This window comes from Ursus americanus, chromosome 30 (genome assembly GCF_024610735.1).
Source record: "Ursus americanus isolate L20-20 chromosome 30, mUrsAme1.1.p, whole genome shotgun sequence".
Lineage (NCBI taxonomy): Eukaryota > Metazoa > Chordata > Mammalia > Carnivora > Ursidae > Ursus > Ursus americanus.
In genome coordinates this window covers 25,412,089-25,437,250 of record NC_142156.1, presented here as the reverse complement: position 1 = coordinate 25,437,250, position 25,162 = coordinate 25,412,089, and the positions used below count along the sequence as shown (strand labels likewise).

The 25,162-nt window shown below is 45.5% G+C and overlaps 1 protein-coding gene, 1 long non-coding RNA gene and 1 other non-coding gene across 6 annotated transcripts; 1 reads left to right on the top strand and 2 right to left on the bottom strand.

The window, feature by feature from the left end:
• Positions 1–1,244: 1,244 nt before the first annotated feature.
• Positions 1,245–17,762, bottom strand: ZNF140 (zinc finger protein 140). 4 transcript variants are annotated; one of them, XM_045815737.2, is made up of 5 exons: positions 17,616–17,762; positions 17,319–17,374; positions 14,725–14,851; positions 14,279–14,377; positions 1,245–3,123 (listed from the first exon to the last, which is right to left on the bottom strand). In XM_045815737.2, the coding sequence occupies exons 2-5, from the start codon at positions 17,325–17,327 to the stop codon at positions 1,964–1,966; spliced, it is 1,395 nt and encodes a 464-aa protein (XP_045671693.1). In that variant the 5' UTR covers positions 17,328–17,374; positions 17,616–17,762; the 3' UTR covers positions 1,245–1,963. The 4 variants fall into 4 exon arrangements, with proteins under 4 accessions (XP_045671693.1, XP_087713599.1, XP_045671692.1 ...); XM_087857473.1 differs by having other exon boundaries at positions 14,725–17,374; XM_045815736.2 differs by having other exon boundaries at positions 14,279–14,374; positions 14,725–17,374.
• On the top strand, positions 12,042–12,173 carry LOC123803899 (small nucleolar RNA SNORA70). The gene has a single exon (XR_006782999.1). It is a non-coding gene; the product is annotated as a small nucleolar RNA SNORA70 (small nucleolar RNA).
• A 1,529-nt stretch (positions 17,763–19,291) lies between the features above and the next one.
• Positions 19,292–23,086, bottom strand: LOC123803892 (uncharacterized). The gene is made up of 3 exons (XR_006782995.2): positions 22,908–23,086; positions 21,584–21,718; positions 19,292–21,403 (listed from the first exon to the last, which is right to left on the bottom strand). It is a non-coding gene; the product is annotated as an uncharacterized LOC123803892 (long non-coding RNA).
• Between the last annotated feature and the right edge of the window lie 2,076 nt (positions 23,087–25,162).

The window sequence follows — 25,162 nt, the reverse complement described above, 5'->3', positions numbered from 1 at the left end:
TTAATACAGAGGAAGAGAAGCTAGGGGCACCTGGGTGGCTCTGTCGGTTAAGCATCTGCCTTTGGCTCGGGTCATGATCTCAGGGTCCTAGGATCAGGCCCCACATTGGGCTCTCCACTCGGCAAGGACCTTGCTTCTCCCTCTCCTCTGCCCCTCCCCATGCTCATGCTCTCTCTCTCTCCCCCTCTCAAAATAAAAAAGAGCATGAGTGGTGGGAAGCAGAGCCTTCAAGGAAGAATGCAAGCCACTTCCCACTTGTATCAATTTTAGTTCATCTCCTCAAGAACCTAGAGTAGGGATTCAGGCCCGCAATTTAAAGCCCACCCCCTTTCCCTAAAAGAGAAAGCAAAAATACCTAAATTCAGGTTCTGAATCTGGAGGAATGGTAACCTCGGATGAGGTTCCCATAGTTCCGAATCATTCTATTCCCGTATAAATTCTTCTGGTCAGGGTCCAATCAACCCCATTTCTCCTGAGTCAAGTCTATGGCCACATCCTGGAATGTTACAAACCTCTGAAATGATAAATACATTTTTGTCCAACAACGACCCCCCACATGGGGCTAGGAAAAGGAATAATACCTGCTACACCGTAGGAAAGGAAGGATTTGTACAAAGGAGCTGTTCTGGTAGAGACTGAGGCTTTTGAGACAATCACTGGGCAACGGCTATGTGTTACAGCACAGTTAAGCAGGAAAGAAAATTGCCAGCCTCTCACTTGGGGGAAGAAGACTTACCCATACATGAAACATCCTTAAATGAGGCACTTATTCAAGTACTAAACTGCATATTACCTATCCTAAATGCAAGCTCAGTCCTAAGAGGCAGACAGATGCTTCCAAGATAAGATACACCTTTGACAGGGACATTAAAAAATGGGCAGGGTGTACGTGGAGAGTAAAAACATCATCTGGTTTATTTTGACAAATATGTGCTTACAAAAGGAATGTTCCCACTGTACGTGGATCGAAAGAGGAGAACCACCTTGGCATTTTCCTGCAACATAACTCATCTACGTCTACTTCAGGCTAAGAGAGGTCTAGTCCTATTCAAGGGTAGACAGGAGTTAGCATAACCTTAAATCTAAACTCTCACAGTTAAAGCCATAAAATACTAAAAATGTTTCTGTAACCATGTATGTTTCTACAAATGCACAGTAGTCTTCACTGCTGATGTCAATACTGTGGTATTTGCATCTTCAGAATGACACATGCTGTGGAAAAAACTCTGCAAGTACCAGATTAATTAACTAAAAACAAAGTATTTATTCATAGCTTTCTTTTCTGAGTTTGCTTTAAAACAAAAATAATCCCCTCCAAAAAAACTCCCACAAATTCCCTCCAGTAGGACTTCTCAGAACTAAGATTTTGCCACACTCCTTACAATAGTTTTCTCCCCAGTATAATTCTGCAGTTCTGAAAAGCAGCAGAAATTCACCCTCTATTCAGTTCCTTGATAGGGTTGCCTTTTCTCTTTTGAAGAGTATTTTCAAACTTAATATTGCATGGTACACAAAGACATTGCCAAATCACTGCATTTGCATGACTTTGCTTCATTATGAATTTGCTGACGTCCAGGAGAAAGTGCAGCCTTGCCCACACACTGTCCCGTTTGAGCTGACAGATGCAGAATTAGGGCCAATTTCTAAATAAAAGCTTTCTCACATTTATTGGCCACGTGTCCTTCCCTGGTAGGAATTTACAAACATCGAGTGAGGGAATTCTACCAGATGAAGTCTTCTCAGTACTGATTTCATCTTCCGATGTTACAAAAAGAATGAGCAGCTACTAATGGCTTTCCGACATATTCCTGGGTTATTATTTTCCAGGAGGTTAAATCAAGTATGACCCACCTTGTTCACATTCAACATATTCACTTAAGGCTTCTTTCCAGGACAGGAGTCCTCTGAAGTCAAAGTAAGGCATTACCTGTTTTTTGTTTTGTTTTTTTTAATCCGTACACTGTTAGGTTTTCTCTGTAGTGCGAATTCCTCTGTGCTCCGTAAGGAATGAGTGATAACTAAATGAATTTTCATATTCATAGGGGCTCTCTAGGGTGTGTGTTCTCTGATGTTTGGCAAGGTTTGAGCTCCAGCTGAAGGACTTATTGCACACCTTACATACATAGGGTTTCTCCCCGGTGTGAGTTATCTGGTGTAGAATGAGGGAAAAGCTCCGACTAAAGGTTTTATCACATTCAGTACATGCATAGGGCTTTTCTCCAGCATGAATTTTCATATGTTGCATAAGGGATGCATGCCACGTGAAAACCTTCCCACACTCGTCACACTCGTAGAGCTTTTCTCCAGCATGAATTCTCTGGTGTTTAATAAGGAATGAGTGGCAACGGAAGGCTTTCCTACACTCGTGACATTCGTAGGGGGTTTTGGTGGTGTGGACGCTCTGGTGCCGAGTAAGGTGTGAAGAACGGCGAAAGGCCTTCCCACACTCCATGCATTCGTAAGGTTTCTCTCCGGTATGTGTAATCTGGTGGCGAATAAGTTCTGAGCCACTGCTAAAGGCTTTCCCACATTTCCTACATACATACTGTTTCTTTCCTATGTGAATCCTCTGATGTCGCGTGAGGTTTGAGGCACGGCTAAAGGCCTTTCCACATTCCGTACATTCATAGGGTTTCTCCCCAGTATGTGTTCTCTGGTGTTCAATGAGGAATGAGAGGTAACTGAATGTTTTGTTACAGTCTTTACACTCATGGGGTTTCTTTCCAGTATGTATCATCTGATGTTTCACAAGGTTTGAGATCTGACTAAAGGTCTTGCCACATTCCTTACATACGTAGGGTTTCTCTCCAGTATGAGTTCTCTGGTGTAACACAAGGGAAAAGCGCCGACTGAAAGTTTTTCCACATTCATGACATCCGTAGGGCCTCTCCACGGTATTGACACTCATGTGCTGAGACAGGGCTCCCTGATGAGAGACAGTCACTTGCCTGATGCATCCCTGATGTCCTTGCATCTGAGTATCTTCCTCGCATTTCCACCCTCCTTCAAAACGGGAATATTCAGGGTCTTGGTTTAGAATTCGTTCCACTACCAAATACTGGGATGAGCCATCTTCATATATGACATTTTTTGGAGAAAACTCTTTGATCTCACCATCTGACTCTGAAAATAAAAAAACAAAGCAAAATTTTTTCCTGTATTGAGTAAAGTAAAGCCACTCCTCACTTTTTCAATGAGAGACTAAACAGCACCACCACCACCTCCACACTACGTGGCTTCCATAGTTCTCATATAGACTGAAATCTGAGCGGTCTGCCCAGAAATTCTGAAGACCTCAGAAGAGAGGTGTAGGTAGAAAGGAAAGACTAAATAGAAGTAACTCAAGGTGAGGGAAGAAGCAGGACAAGGGGCACCTGCGTGGCTCAGTCAGTTAGACGTCTCCCTTCAGCTCAGGTCAGGATCCCAGGGTCCCCGGATCGAGCCCCGCATCAGGCTCCTTGCTCGGGGGCGGGGGGGGGCTGCTTCTTCCTCTGACCCTGCCCCCTGCTTGTGCTCACTCACTCTTGCTCTCTGACAAATAAATAAATCTTAAAAACAAAAAACAGGTCAGGAAGATAAATACTTGGTTGGAAAGGATGCGTTTTCATCTTTTTCAGCTCTACTTAAACTTTATCTGAGGCCAAAAGGACTTGAAAAAAACAATTTCATAATGCTGCTAATAAACCACAAATGTCCCTCGAGTCCCACAAAGACACCAGACCGTGTTCACTTAATGCCTCTGGAACATCCAACAGTGACTTATTTTAAATAAATACGTAAAAGGTATCTGTGGAAAGGACTACGCTCCTCACTCTAACTCTACTTTCCAAAGTGATAACTGAAGCTCAGCTTTGGTGTAACACTGTCTTTCCATCAGATGCTTTTTTTTTTTCTAAGGTGTATTTATTAGACAGAGAGAGAGAACACAGCGGGAGGGGCAGAGGGAGAGAATCTGAAGCAAACTCACGGCTGAGTGTGGAGCCCGACACAGGGCTTGATCTCATGACCCTGAGATCATGACCTGAGCCAAAACCAAGAGTTGTATGCTTAACCAACTAAGCCACCCAGGCACCCTATCAGATGCTTTCAATAGTCAAACATCGGCCCTGATTTTCTCCAGGCTACATTTTAGAAAGGTACTTTATCATTTTGGGTGGAACAAAACAGTATGATAATATGAAGACTTTTTATATTCACTCATATCCTAATACTTAGGAATATGTGGGGATAAAAAGCCAGGATATATGCAATTTATTCTCCAGTCTTTCAAGAAAAAAATCATATACCAAATGATAAAATGAATGGGGCAAAATATTAGCAATAGGTGAATTGAGTAAAGAGCTTATAGGTATTCTTGTACTATTCTTGAAAGTTTTCTGGAAGTTTAAAATTATTTCCAAATAACACTAAAAAATTCATTTTTCTCTAAAACACACTTTGACTTTATTTTGTATGGGGGGAATGCTATCTTTTATTATCACTAACCTTAAGCTTCTAAGGAAAAGTATATAAAACTTTTTTTAAAAGATTTTATTTACTTATTTGAGAGAGAGCTTGTGTGCATGGGCACAGGGAGGGGCAGAGGCAGAGGGAGAAGCAGGCTCCCCACTGAGCATAGAGCCCAACATGGGGCTTGATCCCAGGACCCCCAGGATCACAACCTGAGCCAAAGGCAGATGCTTAACCAACTGAGCCACCCAGATGCCCCAGGCCTATTTCTTTAATAGGTATCTGAACAAAAGAGTCAAGATCTATATATATATGGTAGGCACATTAAAATGAAAGATTAGGGTAGGTGAGGCAGTAAAACAAAGGTTAAGAAAATGGTCTCAGGAGCGCCTGGGTGGCTCAGTCATTAAGCGTCTGCCTTTGGCTCAGGGCATGATCCCAGGGTCCTGGGATCAAGTCCCACATCAGGCTCCTATGCTGGGAGCCTGCTTCTTCCTCTCCCACTCTCCCTGCTTGTGTTCCCTCTCTTGCTGGCTGTCTCTCTCTCTGTCAAATAAATAAAATCTTAAAAAAAAAAAAAAAAAAGAAAAGAAAAAAAGAAAATGGTCTCAATAAAGGAAAATCTTAAATTACTCTCCTGGCTCTTCTATAAACCAATTCTATATCTACTGAGCAGCTCAGTAAGAGCCCTAGGGATATAAACGGAGTTATTCTCTTCATGAGGACACAGAAGAAAACAATGATATAAGAAACATGATAAGCTCCTTATATTTAGGGTAAAAACTGTATGAAAGATCAGATATGAGATCTAAAAATCCACTGCAACTGGTAAGGAAAAGCTTCATCTAGAAAGGCTTCACTGCAGAAATTAGCTGGGAACGGAAACACAGCAGGATATTTCAGGTGAACAACAATATTTAATGCATCAGAAAAAGCAGCTGGGGCTGACCGCATTGATTTAGTACCTACCTGCCATACGGTTTCAGACCAACGCGAGTACAGGAACAACCAAGAAAACTAGGTTCAAAATATGAACAGAATGCTAATTATATATTAGCATTTGTTCCCTCGAAGTCACCTCTCCTCCTTCTATTATCTATATGCCCATACTCTTTTAGGTAAATGTCAAATGTCTGATATAACTTAGCACTTACACTGATGAAAAGCCTAGAGAAATACAAGGATTCATTCTTTTTTTTTCTTTTAAAGATTTATCTGTTTCAGAGAGAGCACGTGCGAGTGGAGGGAGGTGCAGAGAGAGAAGAAGAGAGAATCTCAAGCAGACTTCACTCTGAGCACGGAGCCCGACGCGGGGCTCAATTTCACACCCTGAGATCACAACCTGAGCCAAAACCAAGAGTCGGACACTTAACCAACCAAGCTACCTAAGCACCCACAAGGATCTATTCTTAAAGGGTTCCTATGATAAATGAGCAACTAATATACTCAAAGCAAAACTTCTAAATGCACTCACTGTTACTTAAGATCACTGAGATAGTACTTAGCGTAGTATAGTGCTGAGAGGAAAAAAACCCACCAACCTAGAATTGTGTACCCTGCAAAACTATTCTCCAAAGGTGAAGGAGAAATAAAGATTTTCTGAGACAAAAACTAAGGAAACATGTTACCAGTAGACGTGCCTTGCAAGATCCAACATCCATTCATGAAAAAACTCAACAAACTAGCAATACGGTGAAATTTCCTCAAGTTGTAAAGAACATCAAAAAACCCATAGCTAACACCATATTATTGGTGAAAAATTTGAAGCTTTCCTGCTAAAACCAGGAACACTGCAAGGATGTCCCTTCTCAGCACTGTTTTTTGTTTTTTTGGGTTTTTTTAAGATCTATTTATTTATTTCAGTGAGTGAGAGAGAGAGAGAAGTGCAGGGTGGAGGGGCAGAGGGAGAGAGAGAAATTCAAGCAGACTCCTGCACTGGGCACAGAGCCTGACATGGGGCTCAATCCACAAATCTGAGATCAGACTTGAGCTGAAACCAAGAGTCAGATGCTAAACTGACTGTGCCACCCAAGCGCCACTCAGCGCTACTTTTCAATGCTGTAATGGAATTCCTAGCTAATGCAATAAGACAAGAAAAGTAAGTAAAAGGTATACAGATTGGCAAGGAAGAAATAAAACTTTTTATTGGCAGATGACACTATTATCTATGCAGAGAATCTGAAAAATTTTACCAAAAAACTGGAATAAGTGCTTGTAACAAAATTGCAGGATATAAGCTTAATGTATAAACGTCAGTCTTTCCCATATACAAGCAATGAACAAATGGAAGTTGAAACTGAGACATTACATTAGCATACAAAAAATGAAAAACTTGGGTATAAATCTAACAAAACATGTACCTGATTTAAAAGAGGAAAACTACAAAACCCTGATGAAAGATATGAAGTAAGAACTAAATGGAGAGATAGAAATTCCATGTTCATAGGAGGATTCAATATTGTCAAGATGTCAATTCTTCCCAACTTGATCTATAGATATAATGAAATCCCAGAAAGTAATTTTATAAATCCCAACAAACTGAATCTAAAGTTTACATCAAGAAGCAAAAGACCTAGAATACTTAACGGGATATTGAAGGAAAAGAACGAAGTGAGAGGACTGACACAACCTGACCTCAAGACTTACTATAAACTTACAGTAATGAAGACAGTGTGGTACTGGTGAAAGATGAGGCAAGTAGATCAATGGAACAGAGTAGGGAGCTCAGAAATAGAGCTGCAGAATTATACGCAACTGATCTTTGACAAAGGAACAAAGACCTCTTTTCAACAAATGGTCCTAGAACAACTATGCATCCACATGCGTAAAAATGAATTTAGACACAGATCTTACACTCTTGACTAAAATTAACTCAAAATGGATCATAGACCTAAACGTAAAACACAAAACTATAAAACTCCTAGAAGACAACATAGGAGGAACCTGGATGACCTTAGGTATGGCAATGACTTTTTAGATACAATAACCAAAGTCATGATCTAGGAAAGTAATTGATAAATTGAACTTCATTAAACAAAACAAAACAAAAAAACACCTCTGCTCTGCAAAAGCCAACATCAAGAGAAGAAGACAGGCGAGAGACAGGGAGAAAATATGTGCAAAAGACATATCTGATAAGACCTGACATCCAAAATATACAAAGAACTCTTAAAACTCAACAATAAGAAAATGAACAATACGATTTAAAAATGGGCAAAAGACCCGAACAGACATGTCATCAAAGAAGATATACAGATGGCAAGAATATGGAAAAATATTCAACATCACGTGTCATGAGAGAATTCTAAATTAAAATGAGATACCGCTACACACTTATTAGAATGGCCAAAATCCAGTCCACTAACAACATCAAGTGCTGACAAGGATGCGGAGCAACAGGAACTATTATCATTCATTGCTGGTTGGAACGTATAATGGCAGAACCACTTTGGAAAATAGTTTAGCGGTTTCTTTTATTTATTTACTTGAGAGGGAATGAGAAAGAACAAATGGGCGGGAGGGGCAGAAGGAGAAGCAGAGTCCCAGCGGAGCAGGGAGCCCAATGCAGGACTCAATCCCAGGACCCTGGGATCATGACCTGAGTGGAAGGCAGACGCTTCACCGACTGAGCCACCCAGGTACACAGTTTGGAAGTTTCCTAACTAACATTCTCTTACCACACGATTCAACAATTGCACTCTTTGGTATTCACCCAAATTAATTCACAACTTATGTTCACACAAAAGCCTGCATATGGATGTTTATAGCAGCTTTCTTTATAACTGCCAAAACTTGGAAGCAACCAAGATACCCTTCAGTAGGAAAATGCAAAAGTAATGTAGTTCATGCAGACAATACAATATTATTTAGCACTAAAAAGAAACAAGCTGTTGGGCACCTGGGTGGCTCAGTCAGTGAAGCGTCTGCCTTCCACTCAGGTCATGATCCCAGGGTCCTGGGATCAAGTCCCGTGTTGGGCTCCATGCTCAGTGGAGAGCCTGCTTCTCCCTCTCCCTCTGCTGCTCCCCCCACTTGTGCTCTATCTCTCTGATAAATAAAATCTTAAAAAAAAAAAAGTTTCTATTAAAAAAAAAAGAAATAAGCTGTTGACCCACTGAAAGGTATAAAGGAACCTTAAATGCACAGTATTAAGTGAAAGAAGCCAATCTGAAAAGGCCAACTACTATATGATTCCAACTATAAGACGTCCTGGAAAAGGCAAAACCAGGGTGACAATAAAGAGAATAAAAAGATCAGTGGTTGCCAGAGGTAAGAGAGGAGAGACAGATGAACAGGCAAAGCATGAAGGATTTTTAGGACAGTACAACTATTCTGTATGATAGGACAATGTTGGCTACCTGTCACTCATTTACATTTGCCAAAACCACAGAATGTACGTAGAACACAAAGAGCAAAACCTACTGCAAACTGTAGACTTTGGGTGACGATGTGTCCATCTAGCTTCATCAACTGTGACAAATATACTATTATGATATGGGATTGTGGTGTGGGATGTCCACAGTGCAGAGGCTGTGGTGGGGCTTGGGGTTTATAGGAACTCTGTACTTCCCACTCCAATTTTGCTGTGAACCTAAAACTGCTTTTTAAAAGTTTATTAATTTTTTAAAAAATCATTACTGTATTTGCAGGGAAGAATCAATCTAGAAAGGTTTAGGGTATTTTTATTGCTACAATAAAGACTGAAAGATATAAATACACAAATTCACTAGCATTCCTACAGAAAAGCCATATATCTATAAGAAAGTAGGGAAAGTTGCTTAAGAATAAATTCAACAGTGTGGGCTGCCTGGCTGGCTCAGTCGGTGGAGTGTGCAACTCATGATCTCAGGGTTGTAAGTCTGAGACCCACGTTGGGTGTACAGATTACTTATAAAAAAATAAAATCTTTAGGGGCACCTGGGTGGCTCAGTCAGTTAAGTGACCAGCTCTTGATTTCAGCTGTCATGCTCTCTATGTCCTGGGATCAAACCCCACGTCAGGCTCTGTGCTCAGTGGGGAGTCTGCTTGAGGATTTCTCGCCCTCTCCCTCTCCCCCTCCCCCTTTATGTGCATGCGCTCTCTAAAATACATCTAAAAAAAGAAAAAGAAAAGAAAAACATCTCCAAATGACTAAAATTTGAAAAGCACAGTGATCTTTGTTAAGCTCCAGAGTATGCTACTCAGTTGCCTAATGAGCTGATATGGTCAAGTATCCCACAAAGATCCAAAACTCAGTAAGTCGCAAGCTGATATAATCTTCCCCTCCCCTTCAAAGCTGCTCATCTTGGGGCGCCTCAGTGGCTCAGTCGGTGAAGCGTCTGCCTTCGATTCAGGTCATGATCTCAGGATCCTGGGATCAAGCCCCGCATCAGGCTCCCTTCTCCCTCGGCCCCTCCCCCAGCTCCTGCTTGCTCTCTCTCTCTCAAATAAATAAAATCTTAAAAGAAAAGAAAAATCTGTGTTTCCTACAGCACAGGAATAATACCCATTTTCCTCATTTTCTGTCTCCTTGTTGCTTGGGTGCACAGGCAGACACAGCTGCAGGTAATACAGAGCGGAGGGGAAACTAAAGGTCTGGAAGAGGGGCCCTGAGAGCCAAGAAGAGTAGGAGAGAGAGCTCAAGAAATCCTGAGCTCATCCCTGAGTTGTGCACGCCTGGATCTGACCCCATATACCATACCAGAAACCAAAAACAGAAACAAAGGGGAGCCCCATGCCCAGGTTCGGAAAGGCCAGTAGGAAGTGCATATGCAGGACAAATACAGCAGACCTACAGCAGCTTTGAAAACAGGACTGTCCTAGAAGCACATACACAGAAGAGAGGTTAGAACTGATGGCCTCAAGCTAGCCATAGTGACAACCTGCCTACATAGAATTATCACCTCAGCAGGACTTAAACAAGACCCAAAGTCTTAAAACATCAAAATAAATAGGTTAAAATCCAAGTTACAGGACATACAGAGAAACAAAAACATTCCATCATCCTGCGGAACAGGACAGCTATAGACAATCCAGTTATAAAACCCACTTATGAAGCATTTATGTATGGACAGTGCTTTTTAAAAAAATACTAGCAAAACTGTTATTTTGGTATGAAAAATGCTAGAAAATGTAGAAAATGCCCCTATACTTTACACATGATGAAGTACTGTTCAGTGAAATGTTGAGATGTCTGCAATTTACTTTTAAATTATTCAGAAAAAAAAAAGGGTGGGGTGGGGTGAGGTCAATACAGTAAAATGTTATCAAGTCCATAACTAAGGCTGTACAGATGTATGCAAGGATAGAAAAAGAGACAATCAATAAAAAGAACAGAGAACTCATAAATACACACAAACACTAACATTTAATTATGAGAAACTTATGACAAAACAAGGACAGGGCGGACGTGTCAGTACGTAGTGTCAAGATAACCGGATCTCCTCCAGAGAAATAAAAATTGACCAGTAACTCACACAACACACAAAAATCAATTCAAAGTGGACAACGGGTCTAAATGTGAATGGCAAAACGACTAGGCTTTTTTAAGAGAAAATACAGGAAAATGCCTTCATAATGACCTCGCGGTAGGGAACAATGTCTTAAACTGGTCAACTACACAGGGAAAGATTTGCAAGTCTGACCACACTAAAATGAATTTGCATTCATCGAAGAGGTTATTAAGGGGAAAAGTATGCCACATGAGAGAAAATATTTGCAGTGAAAATAACTAGCAAAGAATTTGTATCTGAAATATATTAACATTTACAAATCAATAAGAAAAAGACAGAGAATCCAACACATAAAGGAGTAAACCCTTCAAGAGGCACTTCACAAGCAAGGGTATCTAAATGTCCGATGACACACGGAAAGTGCTCAACCTCATCCGTAATCAGGGAAATGCAGTTCGAAACCACAAGCTCCCAGTGCACACTCTTCTGACAGGTCGATACTATGGTGCCTCACTGTATTGGGCATTAGTAAGCATGGTGAGCAAGGAGGACCCACTTACGGTGTTTGTGAGAATGTAAGTCAGGAAAAGCACTCTGGAAGACACTTTGGCATTATCTGATGATAAGAAAGAGGTATACTGTCCTCTGACCCAGCAATTCCGGTCCTCAATATAGCACAGGAAATCTGTGCCAGTGTTTGCCAGGGTGCAGGGACAGCAGTAGCACTGCTTGCAACAGCCCTAAACTGCAAGCAACCCAAGAAACCCTCAATGATCGAACAGATAAACTGGGGAGTACTGACTTGTACGATGAAACAAACTACTAGAGTAATAGCAAAATGCATAACCCTTAAAAGTAATTTTGAGAAGCAAATCACAATAAATACATTATGAACCCGTCTATATAAAGTTCATAAACACACACACCTACAGTGATTAGAAACACACTGTTGACAAAGTTTGTCAAGTAACCAACAGGGTGAGTTACTCCCATTAGAGAGAAGACTGCCTTTGGGTGGGGAAGGGGGGGGTCACACACAGAGCTCGCAGGGACCAGGCAGTGTTCTGCTTACTGACCTGAGTGGTGGTCGATCATTTGTTAAGCTGCACGTTCATATTTTATGCATTATTTCTGTGTGATGTCTTCTACAAAGGTACTGGACTGCAGCCAACGAAGCAAGCTGTGCTCTCTCCCCATGGGGGGTCTGGTGTGCAACAGTGGCCAACAGTGGCCTCAGTAGTGTGTGCGGCCTGTTGCTTACATGGGTTGCCTTACAGGACCTTGGCCACAGCCCTTTCCAGTGGACATTCATGTCTGACCTCATGCCATCCCCAGTACAGGGTCCAAGGTTTCCTTGGAAAATCTCAGGCCACAGTGGCCAGGGACCACATAGGCCAAATCATGTCCACCCATACCAAGGTGCAGAACAAGGAACATGGACAAGTCCAAGTTCCCTGGGGCTGCCAGAAGATCCACATCTCCAAGACGTGGGGCTTTACTCACTTTAATGCACAGGAATTTGAAGCCATGATGGCTGAAAAGCAGTTCATCTCAAATGACCCCCCCCCATCTCTGTGGGGTCAAATACATCCGTAACCATGGCCCCCTGGACGAATGCAGGCCCTGTGCTCATGAGAACCTTGGCACTGCCCCCTCCTCATTCACCGATGAATCCTACTTCCTGTTAAAAGGGGGGGGGGTACTCGAGTGAACACACAAATACTGGAAGAGCTGTATTAAAGTTGTGGAGGGGCGCTTGGCTGGTTCAGTCGGTAGAGCATGTGACTTTTTTTTTTTTTTTTAAGATTTTATTTCTTTATTTGGGAGAGAGAGGGAGGAAGGGACAAAGGGAGAGCGGAGGGAGAAGCAGATTCCCGAGCAAAGAGCCCGACATGGGATGAGATCCCAGGAACCCGAGATCGTGACCTGAGCCGAAGGCTTAACGGACTGAGACACCCTGACACCCCAGCACGTGACTCTTGATCTCAGGGTTGGAAGTACAAGCCCCACGTTGGGCACAGACATTACTTTAAAAATAAGTAAGTGAATGAAAGAATGAAGTAGTGGAATTAGAGACAATTTTTCTGTTTGTCCTTTACCGCACATCCCTTGTAAATTGTTCTATCAGTTTTATTATTTTTACAAGATTTAGAAGAGGACACTCTTCTTCAGCTCCTACCTAAATGAAGAAATCCCCCTGCACCTGCTCCAGCTCGTGACCTCAGCCCACATCAGTTCTTTCCACGCCCTCCTGAAAGTCTCTGGAGCATGCAGGCTTCACCACCAGGCTCCTCGCAGCTGAAGCTGTTTTCATGGCACCTGCTCTTGGTCCCTCATCAGTCCTTCCCAGCTGCTGCTTCTCTGCACATGTAAGCACTCCTCCTGTCATCTCAGTGAAATATGCCACCAGCAGAGGCTTCAGAATCAACTGAAGAACTTGGGGAACTTTTCATAAATACAGCATTTAAGCTCCATGGATCTTCCATGTCAGAATCTTCCAGGGTGGGGCATGGCCACTGATTTTTAAAGAGCTTCAGCAGCAGTTCTGTTGTCAACCCAAGGTGACGTCTCACTCTCGTGGCTTCAATTTTTGCTTAATATTAAAATTCCCACACCTACATCTCTAACCAGAACTTTTTCCTATCATATATTCCAACAGCTTGCTGCGAATCTTCACTTGGAAACACCATTCTCTACCCGCACCAAGCTTATCTTAAACGAATTCATCACTTTTTCTCCAAAACTGATCCTTCTCCTGTTTTTATGTTTCTATTACTACTATACCTAGGTAAATTATCTAGGCCTAAAACACCAACGAGAAATTCCTTTTTCCTTATTACTGAACTGCAAGTTGGAGGACATGTAATGAAGTGATTTCCAGACCTATTTTATCTTACTAGGCTCTAACTTCGTTGGTAGTTATTACACTTTTTTATACTGGCTACTCTTTGTAGCACCTAAGAGAAAGTCTCTCAAATAAATACTAAGAGAATGTGTGAATGAATGAATAAACCCCATCAATTGACCAAAAAGTAACAAATTAGTCTTCCCAAGATGGTTAAATGAACAACAGTTTACAGAAAAAATATATACCTTTTAATTTAGGCAACAGAAACATAGGTCAATTTCAAGAAAGAAAGGGAGGAAAAGTCAAAAAGAAATGAAACTCACAGCCCAGAGAGAGCTAATAATAGAAAGAACACATCTCTCTGTGAAAAAATGGGGAAACAACAAGAAGAGAATTGAAGACAGACTGGTGAGTGGACGGAAGCCCTTACGGAGCGATAGGCAAGACTTCATAGTCCGCATACCTCTGCGATCTTTAAGGGAAAACTTTACAACCAACAAGTAAAAAAGTATTGCTTTCTCATTGATTAGTTGGGTTGTTATTAACTTACCTGAAAACAGATCTCTTCTCACCTCTGCTTTCTCCAGCCAGGGCTCTCTCCCCTGCTCCAATAAGGAAACCACATATGGCTTAGAAATGTTAAGACCTGCTTGCATAAAATGAAATAAACGCACTATTAGTCCTTGAGTCCCTAGAAGAGAGGCCATTAAAAGAAATGCCAAATGTAAATATGAGAGATGTCTAAAGATTAGGTGGTTATGATCCGTCTTGAAAAGTAAAAAACGGGTGCCTGGCTGGCTCAGTCTGTAGAGGATGCACTCAGGTTGTAAGTTCGAGCCCCACATTGGGTGTTTAGATTACTTTAACATAAAAATCATTAAGGAAAAAGAAAACTGACATACTTCCCTTGGGAATATTTCAGTCAGAAAACCAAGATTCACCAAGCCATCCCGAAGTTCAAATTCTGACAAAGAGGAGGAGGAGGAATACGCTTACCCAGTGAGACCAGGTGGCCATAGTTCTCCAACATTACGTGTCTGTACAAATCCCGCTGAGCAGGCTGGAGCCATTCCCACTCCTCCTGGGAGAAGTCAATGGCCACATCTCTGAATGACACTGACCCCTGAAATGACACACAGATGCCTGCACAACCAACACCCATGCTCCCGAAGGCCCTGATCAAGGAGGGAAGTGAGTCCCATTGTGGAGAGCACAGACAGCGTAGATAAGTAGTAGAAATGGGAGTTCTCAGAACTCGAGTAATTAGTAAGAGCGTAAGAGCCTAGCTGTTTCGTTTTATTGTACAATTGGAGAAAAGGAGAAAAAAATAAATGCAATTGGTCCTGAAATTATTAACAATTTTGTGAAAGATAAAGGGTTATACATGTGAACATGGATTTCTGGCTGTTTGTTGTTAAAGTTCTTAGACTCTTACAGCACTTAATGAATAGTGAAGACAATCCCTTTGTATTTAATAGACAATGTATATGTTCTTTAATGGCAGCCCTATTTTAATGATTTGGCAAGATTTCTTCCTGGTAACTGATGAGGAAGCAGAAGGCAAGCTCGGACAACGCACAAGCTGACACAGCACAACCCCCCCCCCCGACACACCCCGAATCCCAGGTGGGTTACATGTGACATTCCTCAGGCACTCCTGGCTGCTCTAAAGCTAACGGAAGGAAAAACAAATGGTTTATTTATAGAGATTCAAGTCCTGCAAAACAAGAGTCTCCCTCAGTTTACAAATGTCTTAGTGATTTACAAGAAAAAAGCATTCTTATCAATAACCTAACTTCTGCAAGGAAACTCCCAACTGTCTTACTGTTAATGCCTTGCTAGAGGAAAAAACAACCTTACCTTGACAATGGCAACACCCCAATATCTTCCAGGTCCTCTTCAGCATATGAAAGTTCTCTTGAAAACCTCTCTTTTTCCTTACCTCCCCCAACTCCCATGTATATAATCAGTCACCCCCCACAGCTCCAATGCAGCAGCTCTCTCTGCCCACGGGTCCAGTCCCCAGGTTTTAGTAAAATAACCTTTTTGCACCAAAGATGTCTCAAGAATTCTTTCTTAGCTGTCACCTCCGGACCCCACCTACATTCAAAAACTGCATCACTAACAACTGGCCAGAGCAGACAGCAGCAGCACCCCTGAAAAGGGGCATGCACTCAACTGCATCACAGTTGTCCCCATTCCAGAGGAAACAGCTATGAAACCAAGCGGTTATTTAAGCAATGTCAGAACAAGTGGGATAAGGGAAGCAGTCAAGTGTCAAGGACGACCCCAGGAAGAAACTTAGTATCTCCCAGGATGGAACCTGTTCTCCTTGGAGGTAGGGGTAACAATAAGGCCCTGCTTTGCAGCCTGGTTTTGCCCAACTTACATAATCCACATAACCATTAAGCACGAACAGAAATTTTAAAAGGTGCCAGGCTAGTCTGAGCCCCAGATGTATGGCAGTTATATTTTACAGTTAAAAACATCGTTTTAGGGGTGCCTGGGTGGCTCAGTAATTAAGCATCTGCCTTCCACTCACGGCGTGATCCCAGCGTTCTGGGATCAAGCCCCGCATCAGGCCCCTCTGATGGGAGCCTGCTTCTTCCTCTCCCACTCCCCCTGCTTGTGTTCCCTCTCTCGCTGGCTGTCTCTCTCTGTCAAATAAATAAATAAAATCTTTAAAACTTAAAAAAACAAAAACAAAAAAACATCGTTTTAGGGGCACCTGGGTGGCTCAGGCCTTTGAGCAGCTAGCTGACTCTTGATTTAAGGTCACAATCTTGGAGTCCTGGGAGGGAGCCCCGGATTCTGCACTCAGCGGGGACTCTGCTTCAGGATTCTCTCTCCCTCTGCGGCTCCTCCCTCTCTCTCTCACCCCCACACACAGAGTAAAAGTTAAAAGATTATCAGCTAATAAAGCTATTTCCTACACAGTGGACTCTGTAGCACAGACGGAAACTGCGCTCCCCAGCACAACCTGGGGAGCATCCGGATTTGGAGACAAATATGACACGACACGAAGTAGAAAAGTGGAACGAAAAGCAGACTCAATCAGAATGGCTGGCGAGCTCATCCCCCACGTCTGTGAAGCGCAAGTGCCAGAGATTCTGTTTTGCTCCTGCTGCACCCCCAAGACTTAGGATGGGTCACGCATCACTTGAAAGTGGTGCAAGAGCGCCTGGAGCCGCACGCCCAGAGTTTCTGGTTCAGGAGGTCTGGGCTGAGCTCATGAACATTCAGCCAGTTCTCCGGTGATGCCGATGCTGCTGCTGCAGAAATCACACGCCTAATAAAAATAGGGGGATAAAGGGGCAGCGGGCGCGAGGGCAGAGTCAAGCAGTCCTCGCTCTAACACTGCGAAAAGGAGAAAACACCGGCACCGCTGGCTGCCCCTTCTTCCCCTAAAACTCGCGAGCGCGGTCAGACACGCGCCCCCGTCCAGAGGCTGTCGCGCACCGCCTCACGCCCCAGTCCGCGCGAGCGGCGGAAGGGGAGCCCGGGGCGGGAGGATCCGGAGAAAGTAAGCCTAGGGCAGCACGGCCTGCACAACGCAGCTGCATCCAGAAGGCGGGCAGAGTGCGGCTTACCTGAGGCATGGCTCACGGCCGGCGCTGCGGACGTCGGACCGGCGCTCACGGCAGAGCTGGCGGAGAGAACGAAGCCGTAAGAGCGCGGGCGGCGGGCCGTCCTCGCCACCCAGGGTCCCCCGCCTGCGCTCCGGGGAGCCTGGACCGGACCCGCACCCCCGCCAACCCCTCCCCCTTTAACGGGGTCACAGGACGGCGCGCTTCCTCTGCGCCTCTGGCGGGGTGGCCCAGGCGGTCTCGAGCTCCAGACGGAGCCTTTGGCCCGGCCACACGGGCAGGGAGGGCCGCTTCACACACCTCCGACCCCACGCTAGCCAGACTTTCGGCTCTGCGTTCGGGGACCCCGCCGCCAGCCTCGCGGAAACTCCGCCTGCCAGAGCTTCTGGGACCGGACCCCTGAACAGGCCGCGGGCCTCCGACGACTACACTTCCCAGGACGCACCGCGGCCGCCGGTGAGGGAGGGAGCATACCCTCCTACAGTGACAACCGGAGCGTCGCGCGCCTGCGCACACGGCACCAGAGCGGGCGGGCCTCAGACGACTACACTTCCCAAGATCCACCGCGGCCACAGGCGAGGGCAGGAGCTTACCCTCCTACTGTGACTGCTAGAGAGTCGCGCGCCTGCGCACACGGCACCAGCGCGGGCGGGCCTCAGACGACTACACTTCCCAGGACCCACCGCGGCCTCTGAGCGAGGGAAGGAGCGCTCTCCACGCACACTGTGACTCCCACAGCGCCCGGCAGGGGAGGCAATGGCGCCCCGAGACAAATACCATTGGCCTCAACTACGACTCCCAGAATGCCCCATGCCCACAGCCCGAGACCTAGAGCCTAACCGGAAGCGACTGCGGCCCCAGCACTTCCGTGAAAGACCCCCGCCTGGACCGCTGCTGTAAGCGAAATTCCCGCGTGCAGGACTGCAATGCCGAGAGACCCGCGCGTCCGGGACGGCAAGGGCTCCCTCGGGCCGAGCCCAGACGCTGCCGCCCCAGGGGTGCGGGGCTCCGTGTTCCCGCGGGTTCTGAGCCGCCCTGGCGCCCTCCGGAAACAGGAGCTGGAACGGCTGCACTGCCAGGATGACCCGAGAGCCCCTCTGGTCCCTGCGCCGTGGGGTACTGCCGCGGCCGTAGGGGAGGTGTGAGTGCAGGCCAGACAGCGTCCTGCCCTTAAAGAGCTCGGAGCCCCGGGGCGGGGGGAACGTGCGGGTTAGGTGAGAGTCGGCATGGGGGGAGGGAACAGTTGCTGCGAAAAGACTTAGAGGCAGGAAAGGCAGTCCGCTATAAAAAATGGAAGAGGAGTAAAGGAAGGCAAATTGGCTGGTGGTCGCAGAGGGAGGGGATGGGGGGATGGACAAAATGGGTGAAGGGGGAGAGTGGGAGACACGGCCTTCCGGTTCCGGAAGGGCCGAGTCATGGGAATTACAGGTAGGATGTAGGGAATGTAGTGGTTTTTTAATAGCATTGTATGGTGACGGATGGTAGCTACACCTGATAGAGTTGTCGAGTTACTGTACACTTGAAACTCTTCGTCTATATTGTAAATATTCTTATAATTATACATGATACTTTTGTTTCTTATATTGCTTCTTATCCCTTTTGGAATTTAGGGTTTTTGGTGTGTCGTAAGGGTGCACTGCTGTTTGTCCAGAATGTTTGGCTGTGGGTCCTAAGATACATTGAGTAAAACATCCTGCTTTTAACTTCAAAGTCGGGTTTCTTCAGTGGCCCAGAGATTACACAGGGACAAACAAGAACACCTGTGTTGAAAGGGGCTCCCATATTCTTTTTTTTTTTTTTTAAGATTTTTTTAATTTATTTATTCGACAGAGATAGAGACAGCCAGCGGAGAGGGAACACAAGCAGGGGGAGTGGGAGAGGAAGAAGCAGGCTCATAGCGGAGGAGCCTGATGTGGGGCTCGATCCCAGAACGCCAGGATCACGCTCTGAGCCGAAGGCAGACGCTTAACCGCTGTGCCACCCAGGCGCCCCAAGGGGCTCCCATATTCTGGCACACAAAGCTATCTTCTGAACATATTTTTAAGAACAAGAATATATAAATGTAATGCCCTTCTGGACTCTCCTTTTGTTGACTCTAATTTTTTCCTCTTTGACCCTCAATCTGCAGCTTCAGCAACAGGGATTAGAAGCAGATACAAAACAAACATTCCTTAAACTGATTATAAAATCTACAAATTTTTATGAACATATGTTTTCATTTCCCATGGGTATATACTTAGGAGGAGAATTTTCGAATCCTGTGGTCAGTACATGTTTAACTTTTTTATTTAACCATTAAATTATTTTTTTATTGAAGCATAGTTGACACAAAATGTTAACGTTTCAGGTGTACAGCATAGTGATTGACAAGTCTGTACATTATGCTACGGTTATCGTAAGTGTAGCTGCCGTCTGTCATCATACAACTCTACATATAACTTTAAGATTTTTTAAAAATTTTATTTGACAGAGATCGAGAGAAAGAGAGAGAACACGTGCACAAGCAAGGGGAGCAGCACAGGGAGAGGGAGAAGCAGGCTCTCTGCTAAGTAGGGAGCCCGATGCGGGGCTCAATCCCGGGACCCTGGGATCATGACCTGAGCCGAAGGCAGACATTTAACCGACTGAGCCACCCAGGTGCCCCTACGTATAACTGTTAAGAAACTGCCAAACTCTCTTCCCACCAGCAATGTCTAAGAGTTCTGGTTCCCCTGCACCCCTGCCAACATTTTGTACTAGCAGTCTTTTATGTTTGGCCATTCTGATGAGTGTAGTACAATATCTCAGCTCTGTTCTTCACAGCAAAAATTAACAATCCAGATGTCCATCAGCAGGTGAATGGGTAGACAAACTGTGGCATACCCATACAATGGAATGCTCAGCAATTAAAACAAAACTGCTGCCCACAATAACATGCACAAATCCCAAAAACATGACTCCAAGTGAAAGAAGTTGGGTACAAAGGGCTACTCGTTGTACAATTCCATTCATATGAAATTCCAGAACAGAAAAAGATAATCCGCAGCGTTAGAAGAGAGACCAATGGTCGGGGTCAGTGGCAGGAGTGAAATTTGACTGTGAAGAGGTTCAGGGAACATTCTAAAGTGATGGAAATCGTCTACAACTTGGTTGGGGGTGGTAGTTACATAGGCAGAGCCACTTAGCAGAACTCATGGGGCTTCAACTCTACGTTAAAAATAGGTACGTTTTATTGTCTGCAACTTTTATCAAAATTTATTTCTAAAATGTGGTTCTGAAGAAAGAATGAAAATGGATAGACAAAAACGTGTTAAAGGAATACGCAACCCTACATATGTATACATCGCGTGCCTGATGCCACAGAAGGCGGCAGCTGGTCGGAGAGGCTGGCCTGGAGTCCAGGCCTGGTGGACAGATCTGCAGCTGCTGTATAAGAAGTGGCAAGTACCTGCGACGCCGTGATGACACACGCCGGCCAGAAGGTGTCAGGTAAAGCTCACAAGCACCTAGAGGCCTGACATCAATGCCATTTTTAGAAGTTCCGTAAACTGAGGAAAGCCAGGACATCCCTTAAGGTAAAGGGCAAGTCATTAAATTGCACCGTCCCACCACACTACAGTGTAGTGCTTGGTGGGCCGCTTTGAAGTTGGGAGGCAGCACGGAACACACTTGGGTAGTTGTGAAGCTTACGGTTTCGAGTGGCACGTAGAGCAAGAGAGCTCTGCGGGGGCACAGGATGGGTGGGAGGCGTCCCGCAGCTGAACTCACGTGCTGCAGAAGGTCTAACTGGGTGAGGAGCACCCAAGGCAGAGAAGGATGCTGTCTGGAGTCCAACAGAGTTGCAAAGACCTCTAGGGTTCTGTAGCAAAACCCCGATTTCTGTGACAGAACACTCTTCTTGAAAAGCAGTCTTGCGTACCACACGGCCCTCACAGAGCCTGCACATTTCACCACCATGTGATTCCGTAACTGGTGCTAACTGTGTTACCAGGTTTGTTGATGGCTGCTGAATTCATTGTATTGTAGAACGATTCATTTGGTATCAGGCTCTGGAAAGTGCATAAAGCCCAGCAGAAGAGGCAATAATTCACAGATGCATCAACTGTCATCTGGAAAGGACCACGGATCACGTTAGCCCCTCATTGTGTGGAGACCCTGAAAGACAGTTCCAGGGGAAGCCTTCCCAGTGGTCAAAGCTGTGAGCAGTGCACTGAGGAACTTACTTAACACAGATGGAGGTATGGCTGGAAACACGGATACGCACGGGTATCTCGGCAGAGGTAACTCACGTGGCTGGTGGTTAGGGTCCTGACAGGAACAGAGCGAACGTCAGGGACGAGGAAGGCTGAGGAAAAGGCAACATGGTTGGACTGCACTTCGGTAGTGGACGTAAAGCAGGTTGATTTTTTATCTCACATTAATACCTAGAAGAGTCGAGAGAAGCAGACGGGCAACGTGGCTCATCTTGTGCATCCTGGCTGGCCTCAGGTCAGGGGCCATTTTAAGGCAAAGACAGTATAATAACAGGATCGTGGTCATGGCTAAGACCGCGAGAGTTAATGTCATTTGATTACCCAGAAGCAGTCAGCCTGACAGGTGGTAAAATGGCCTGTTGATCCTCAGTTTCACAGTATATACTTGTGACCCAATTATTGGGTCTATCCTTAAGGATATCCAGCTTCTACATTTTTGATTATAGAGATAAGATTTTCGGGGCGCCTGGGTGGCGCAGTCGTTAAGCGTCTGCCTTCGGCTCAGGGCGTGATCCCGGCGTTATGGGATCGAGCCCCACATCAGGCTCCTCTGCTGGGAGCCTGCTTCTTCCTCTCCCACTCCCCCTGCTTGTGTTCCCTCTCTCGCTGGATGTCTCTGTCAACTTAATAAATAAAATCTTAAAAAAAAAAAAAGATTTTCATAAGTTGTCTGTCTATTTTGGCCCTTTAGACCCCAGGATCAACCACTTCCAAAGCTGCCTGCAAGGACAGCAATTCTGATCACCATCCTGACCTTGAGCCTATCACAGTAACCCTGTCATCTTGTCTCTCTCAATTCTGCTACTAGGCCTGTTCCATCATAGAACCCTGGAGTCTCCTCTGATATCAGGAACCTCACTTTGGGGCACCTTGGCCCCAAGCACAGCAATAAGCATTTTTACAGGATGCTGGTGCTCCTCTTACCCTCTAATTTCTCAGCGCCCCTCTTGGAGGTCAAGACTGGGGGAACTGGTGAGTGGATTACTCATGACAAACTTAATTCCATATATTATGCCAAGAAGTTTCTGACCTCCTGTCTTTCACTGGCCTCTGTCAAGTCCAAGATTTCAGATAATAAACTAAACAGAAACAAAGATACTGATGGACCAACAAAATCAAACTCTTGTTCATCGTAAAAGCTAACAAATAGGCAAGTTTTTGCCAAAAAGGAATGAGAATAAAAGAGAATTCACAAATAAATGTAAATGAAAAATTCAGCGTAACTACAGAGGAGATCCAAAGTTAATATAATTTGATGTCAGTAAACATAAATTGCTAGAGAAACAATCTACCAAAACTTCCCAAATAATATATATAAACAATGTGAGTCACACGCTATCTCCTGCAGTGAGCTGCTAACCTTCTCAGGACTGTCACCTCTCCCTGGAATGCATGTGGGGTATCAGGGTCTCCGACGTGCTAGCCACCTCTCCATCGTCCTGCTGGGTGGGCACAATTTCACTGTTACGGACGAGGTCCAGATAGTCTGGACCTCTTCAGACCGTCACAGCAGCCCCGGGGCAAACTGAACGTGTAATGTTGTCAGCTCCACGTTAATACAGACGTCTGATCTCTTCCTGAGTGGGATAAAAAGAACGTATTTGTCAAATCAAAGTCTGCATCCTATGTACCTGAGAGCATATAAATCTGCTTTAGAAAACAGTGCCAGGTCTGCAAGCAGGACTGTTACCTGGTTGAACTTGTCTGTAGTCTGTAGTCCGTGTGGCCTGCAGGTTTGCCTTCTAAAAAGCCTGAACTACTGAAGTAGATAGCGGTGCGATGGGAACTCTGCCAACGTATCCCGTAGGTCTTGTAGAATAGCACTGATCTCTGCCCCCCCATACTCCTCCCCCAAGTGCAGTATTGTTTTTTATTTACTGTCCTATCTGGGGAGTAAGTTTCAGAGACCTGCATCTTGCCTTCCCCACTATGGTGACCCTTAGCCAAAGACCAGGGACCCAGTGCAGGGGTCACTCCGATTGCCAAGAATGCCAGTCTGTCCAGTAGCACAGAATCTCTCTCACAGGGTTTAATGTCCAGAACAAGAGAACCAGGGCTGAGCCCCCAGAACAGCACCACTCCTTGAGGAGACTAACTGGCACTTGGTGTCAAGTTGACGGTTTTGGCCTGAAAACCACTATCCAAAGGCTGACAAAATAGGGGCGCTCGGGTGGCTCAGTCGGTGAAGCGTCTGCCTTCCGCTCAGGTCATGATCCCAGGGTCCTGGGATCGGGTCCCGCGTCGGGCTCCCTGCTCGGCGGGGAGCCTGCTTCTCCCTCTGCCGCTCCCCCTGCTTGTACGCTCTCTCTTTCCCTCAAATAAATACATTTTTAAAAATCTTTTTAAAAGCGGGGGGGGGTGCTTACAAAATGATTGAACAGACTGGGACCCTCATACACTGTATCAGACCAGAAGGAACCACTGCAGCAAAGGGGGGCAAGAATATGCGCAGAAGAAAAGGGTCACCTTCCATAGAGCGCGGAATGGCCTTGTGAGGGCACAGCTAACGCCCAGCTCAGAAGCAATATTCTGTAGGGACAGGGTGCCATCCTTCCAAATGCAGCTTATAAGCTAGATAAGACCTTTGGCCGTGCTGTCCCCAAAGCAGAAGACACCGGTCTGCGTACCACCACCACCATTACCAAGGATTACCTCCAGGGGACTCTGTGCTTCCCATACCCACAACTACGGGCTCTGCAGGGTTACGTGTCTTTCTGCCCAAAGGGAACACACTTTTCACCAGGGACAGAGCACATTTTCTACCTAAATGCAAGCTACAGGTACAGCGAAGGCATTGTGTTGTGTCCAGGAGCAGTGGGTCAGAAGAGGAGTCACTCTTTCTGCAGGGATCCCGATGCATCCTAAGGAGGAGGCAGGGCTATTTACACAGCAGGGTGAGGAGGAATGAATGGACTCAGGTGAGCCACCTAGGTGCTGCTTGCATTTACCATCAACTCAGGTCAGGGGAGGGCATGGTAACCATGGCTCAGACCCCTCGGGAAGGTGAGCCATGGATGCCAGCAGAGGCCCCAGAATGGTTCCCAGGTGAGAGGGAAAAGCACCAGTAGGGCCCAGGTGGTCCTAGCAACCTGTTTCCTCAGTCTCTCCTCAGACCCAATGCTGGGGAAATGGGGCTCAGCAGTGGAAGGGATGGACTGTGGTGACAGAGATGGGCCACCCAACCCTCTCCAAGAAAGAACTTGCCCCCAGTGGCAGGGAGTGGCCAGCAGGCTGCCTCCAACTGCCAGCCTTTGTGGAGTTGGCCTCAGCTAAAAAGAACTGCCTGACATGGGATGATGCCCTCCCAGGGTAGCAGGCCTCCAATGACAGCGCACCCCAAGGCTGCAGTGACCTGACCACCTGGACCCCAGACGAGACACTCCTGAGTAGCACTTTCTTCAGAGCTCCTGACCAGTGTGGCCAGGGTCTCAACCACCTCTGTGCAGCCTGGCTTCTTTCCTCTGACCCCCCCTTTGCCGTTTATCCTTCCTTCACTTCACACATGCTGAGCCTCAATCCAAACTTCATCTCAGGCTCGACTTCCAGAGAATCCAAGTCATGACACACCTGACCACCTGTGTGAGGAATATTTGGGTTGCAAGTAACAAACACAAC

What these genes read in the sequence shown, in the direction of transcription:
- ZNF140 (XM_045815734.2), bottom strand. Translation starts at nt 14,573, where the DNA reads ATGTGGGGCTCGAACTTACAACCTGAGTGCATCCTCTACAGACTGAGC. An exon ending in GAGAAGAGATCTGTTTTCAG is followed by an intron (nt 3,124 to 14,278) that starts GTAAGTTAATAA and finishes TTTTATTTTCAG; the next exon opens with AGTCAGATGGTGAGATCAAA.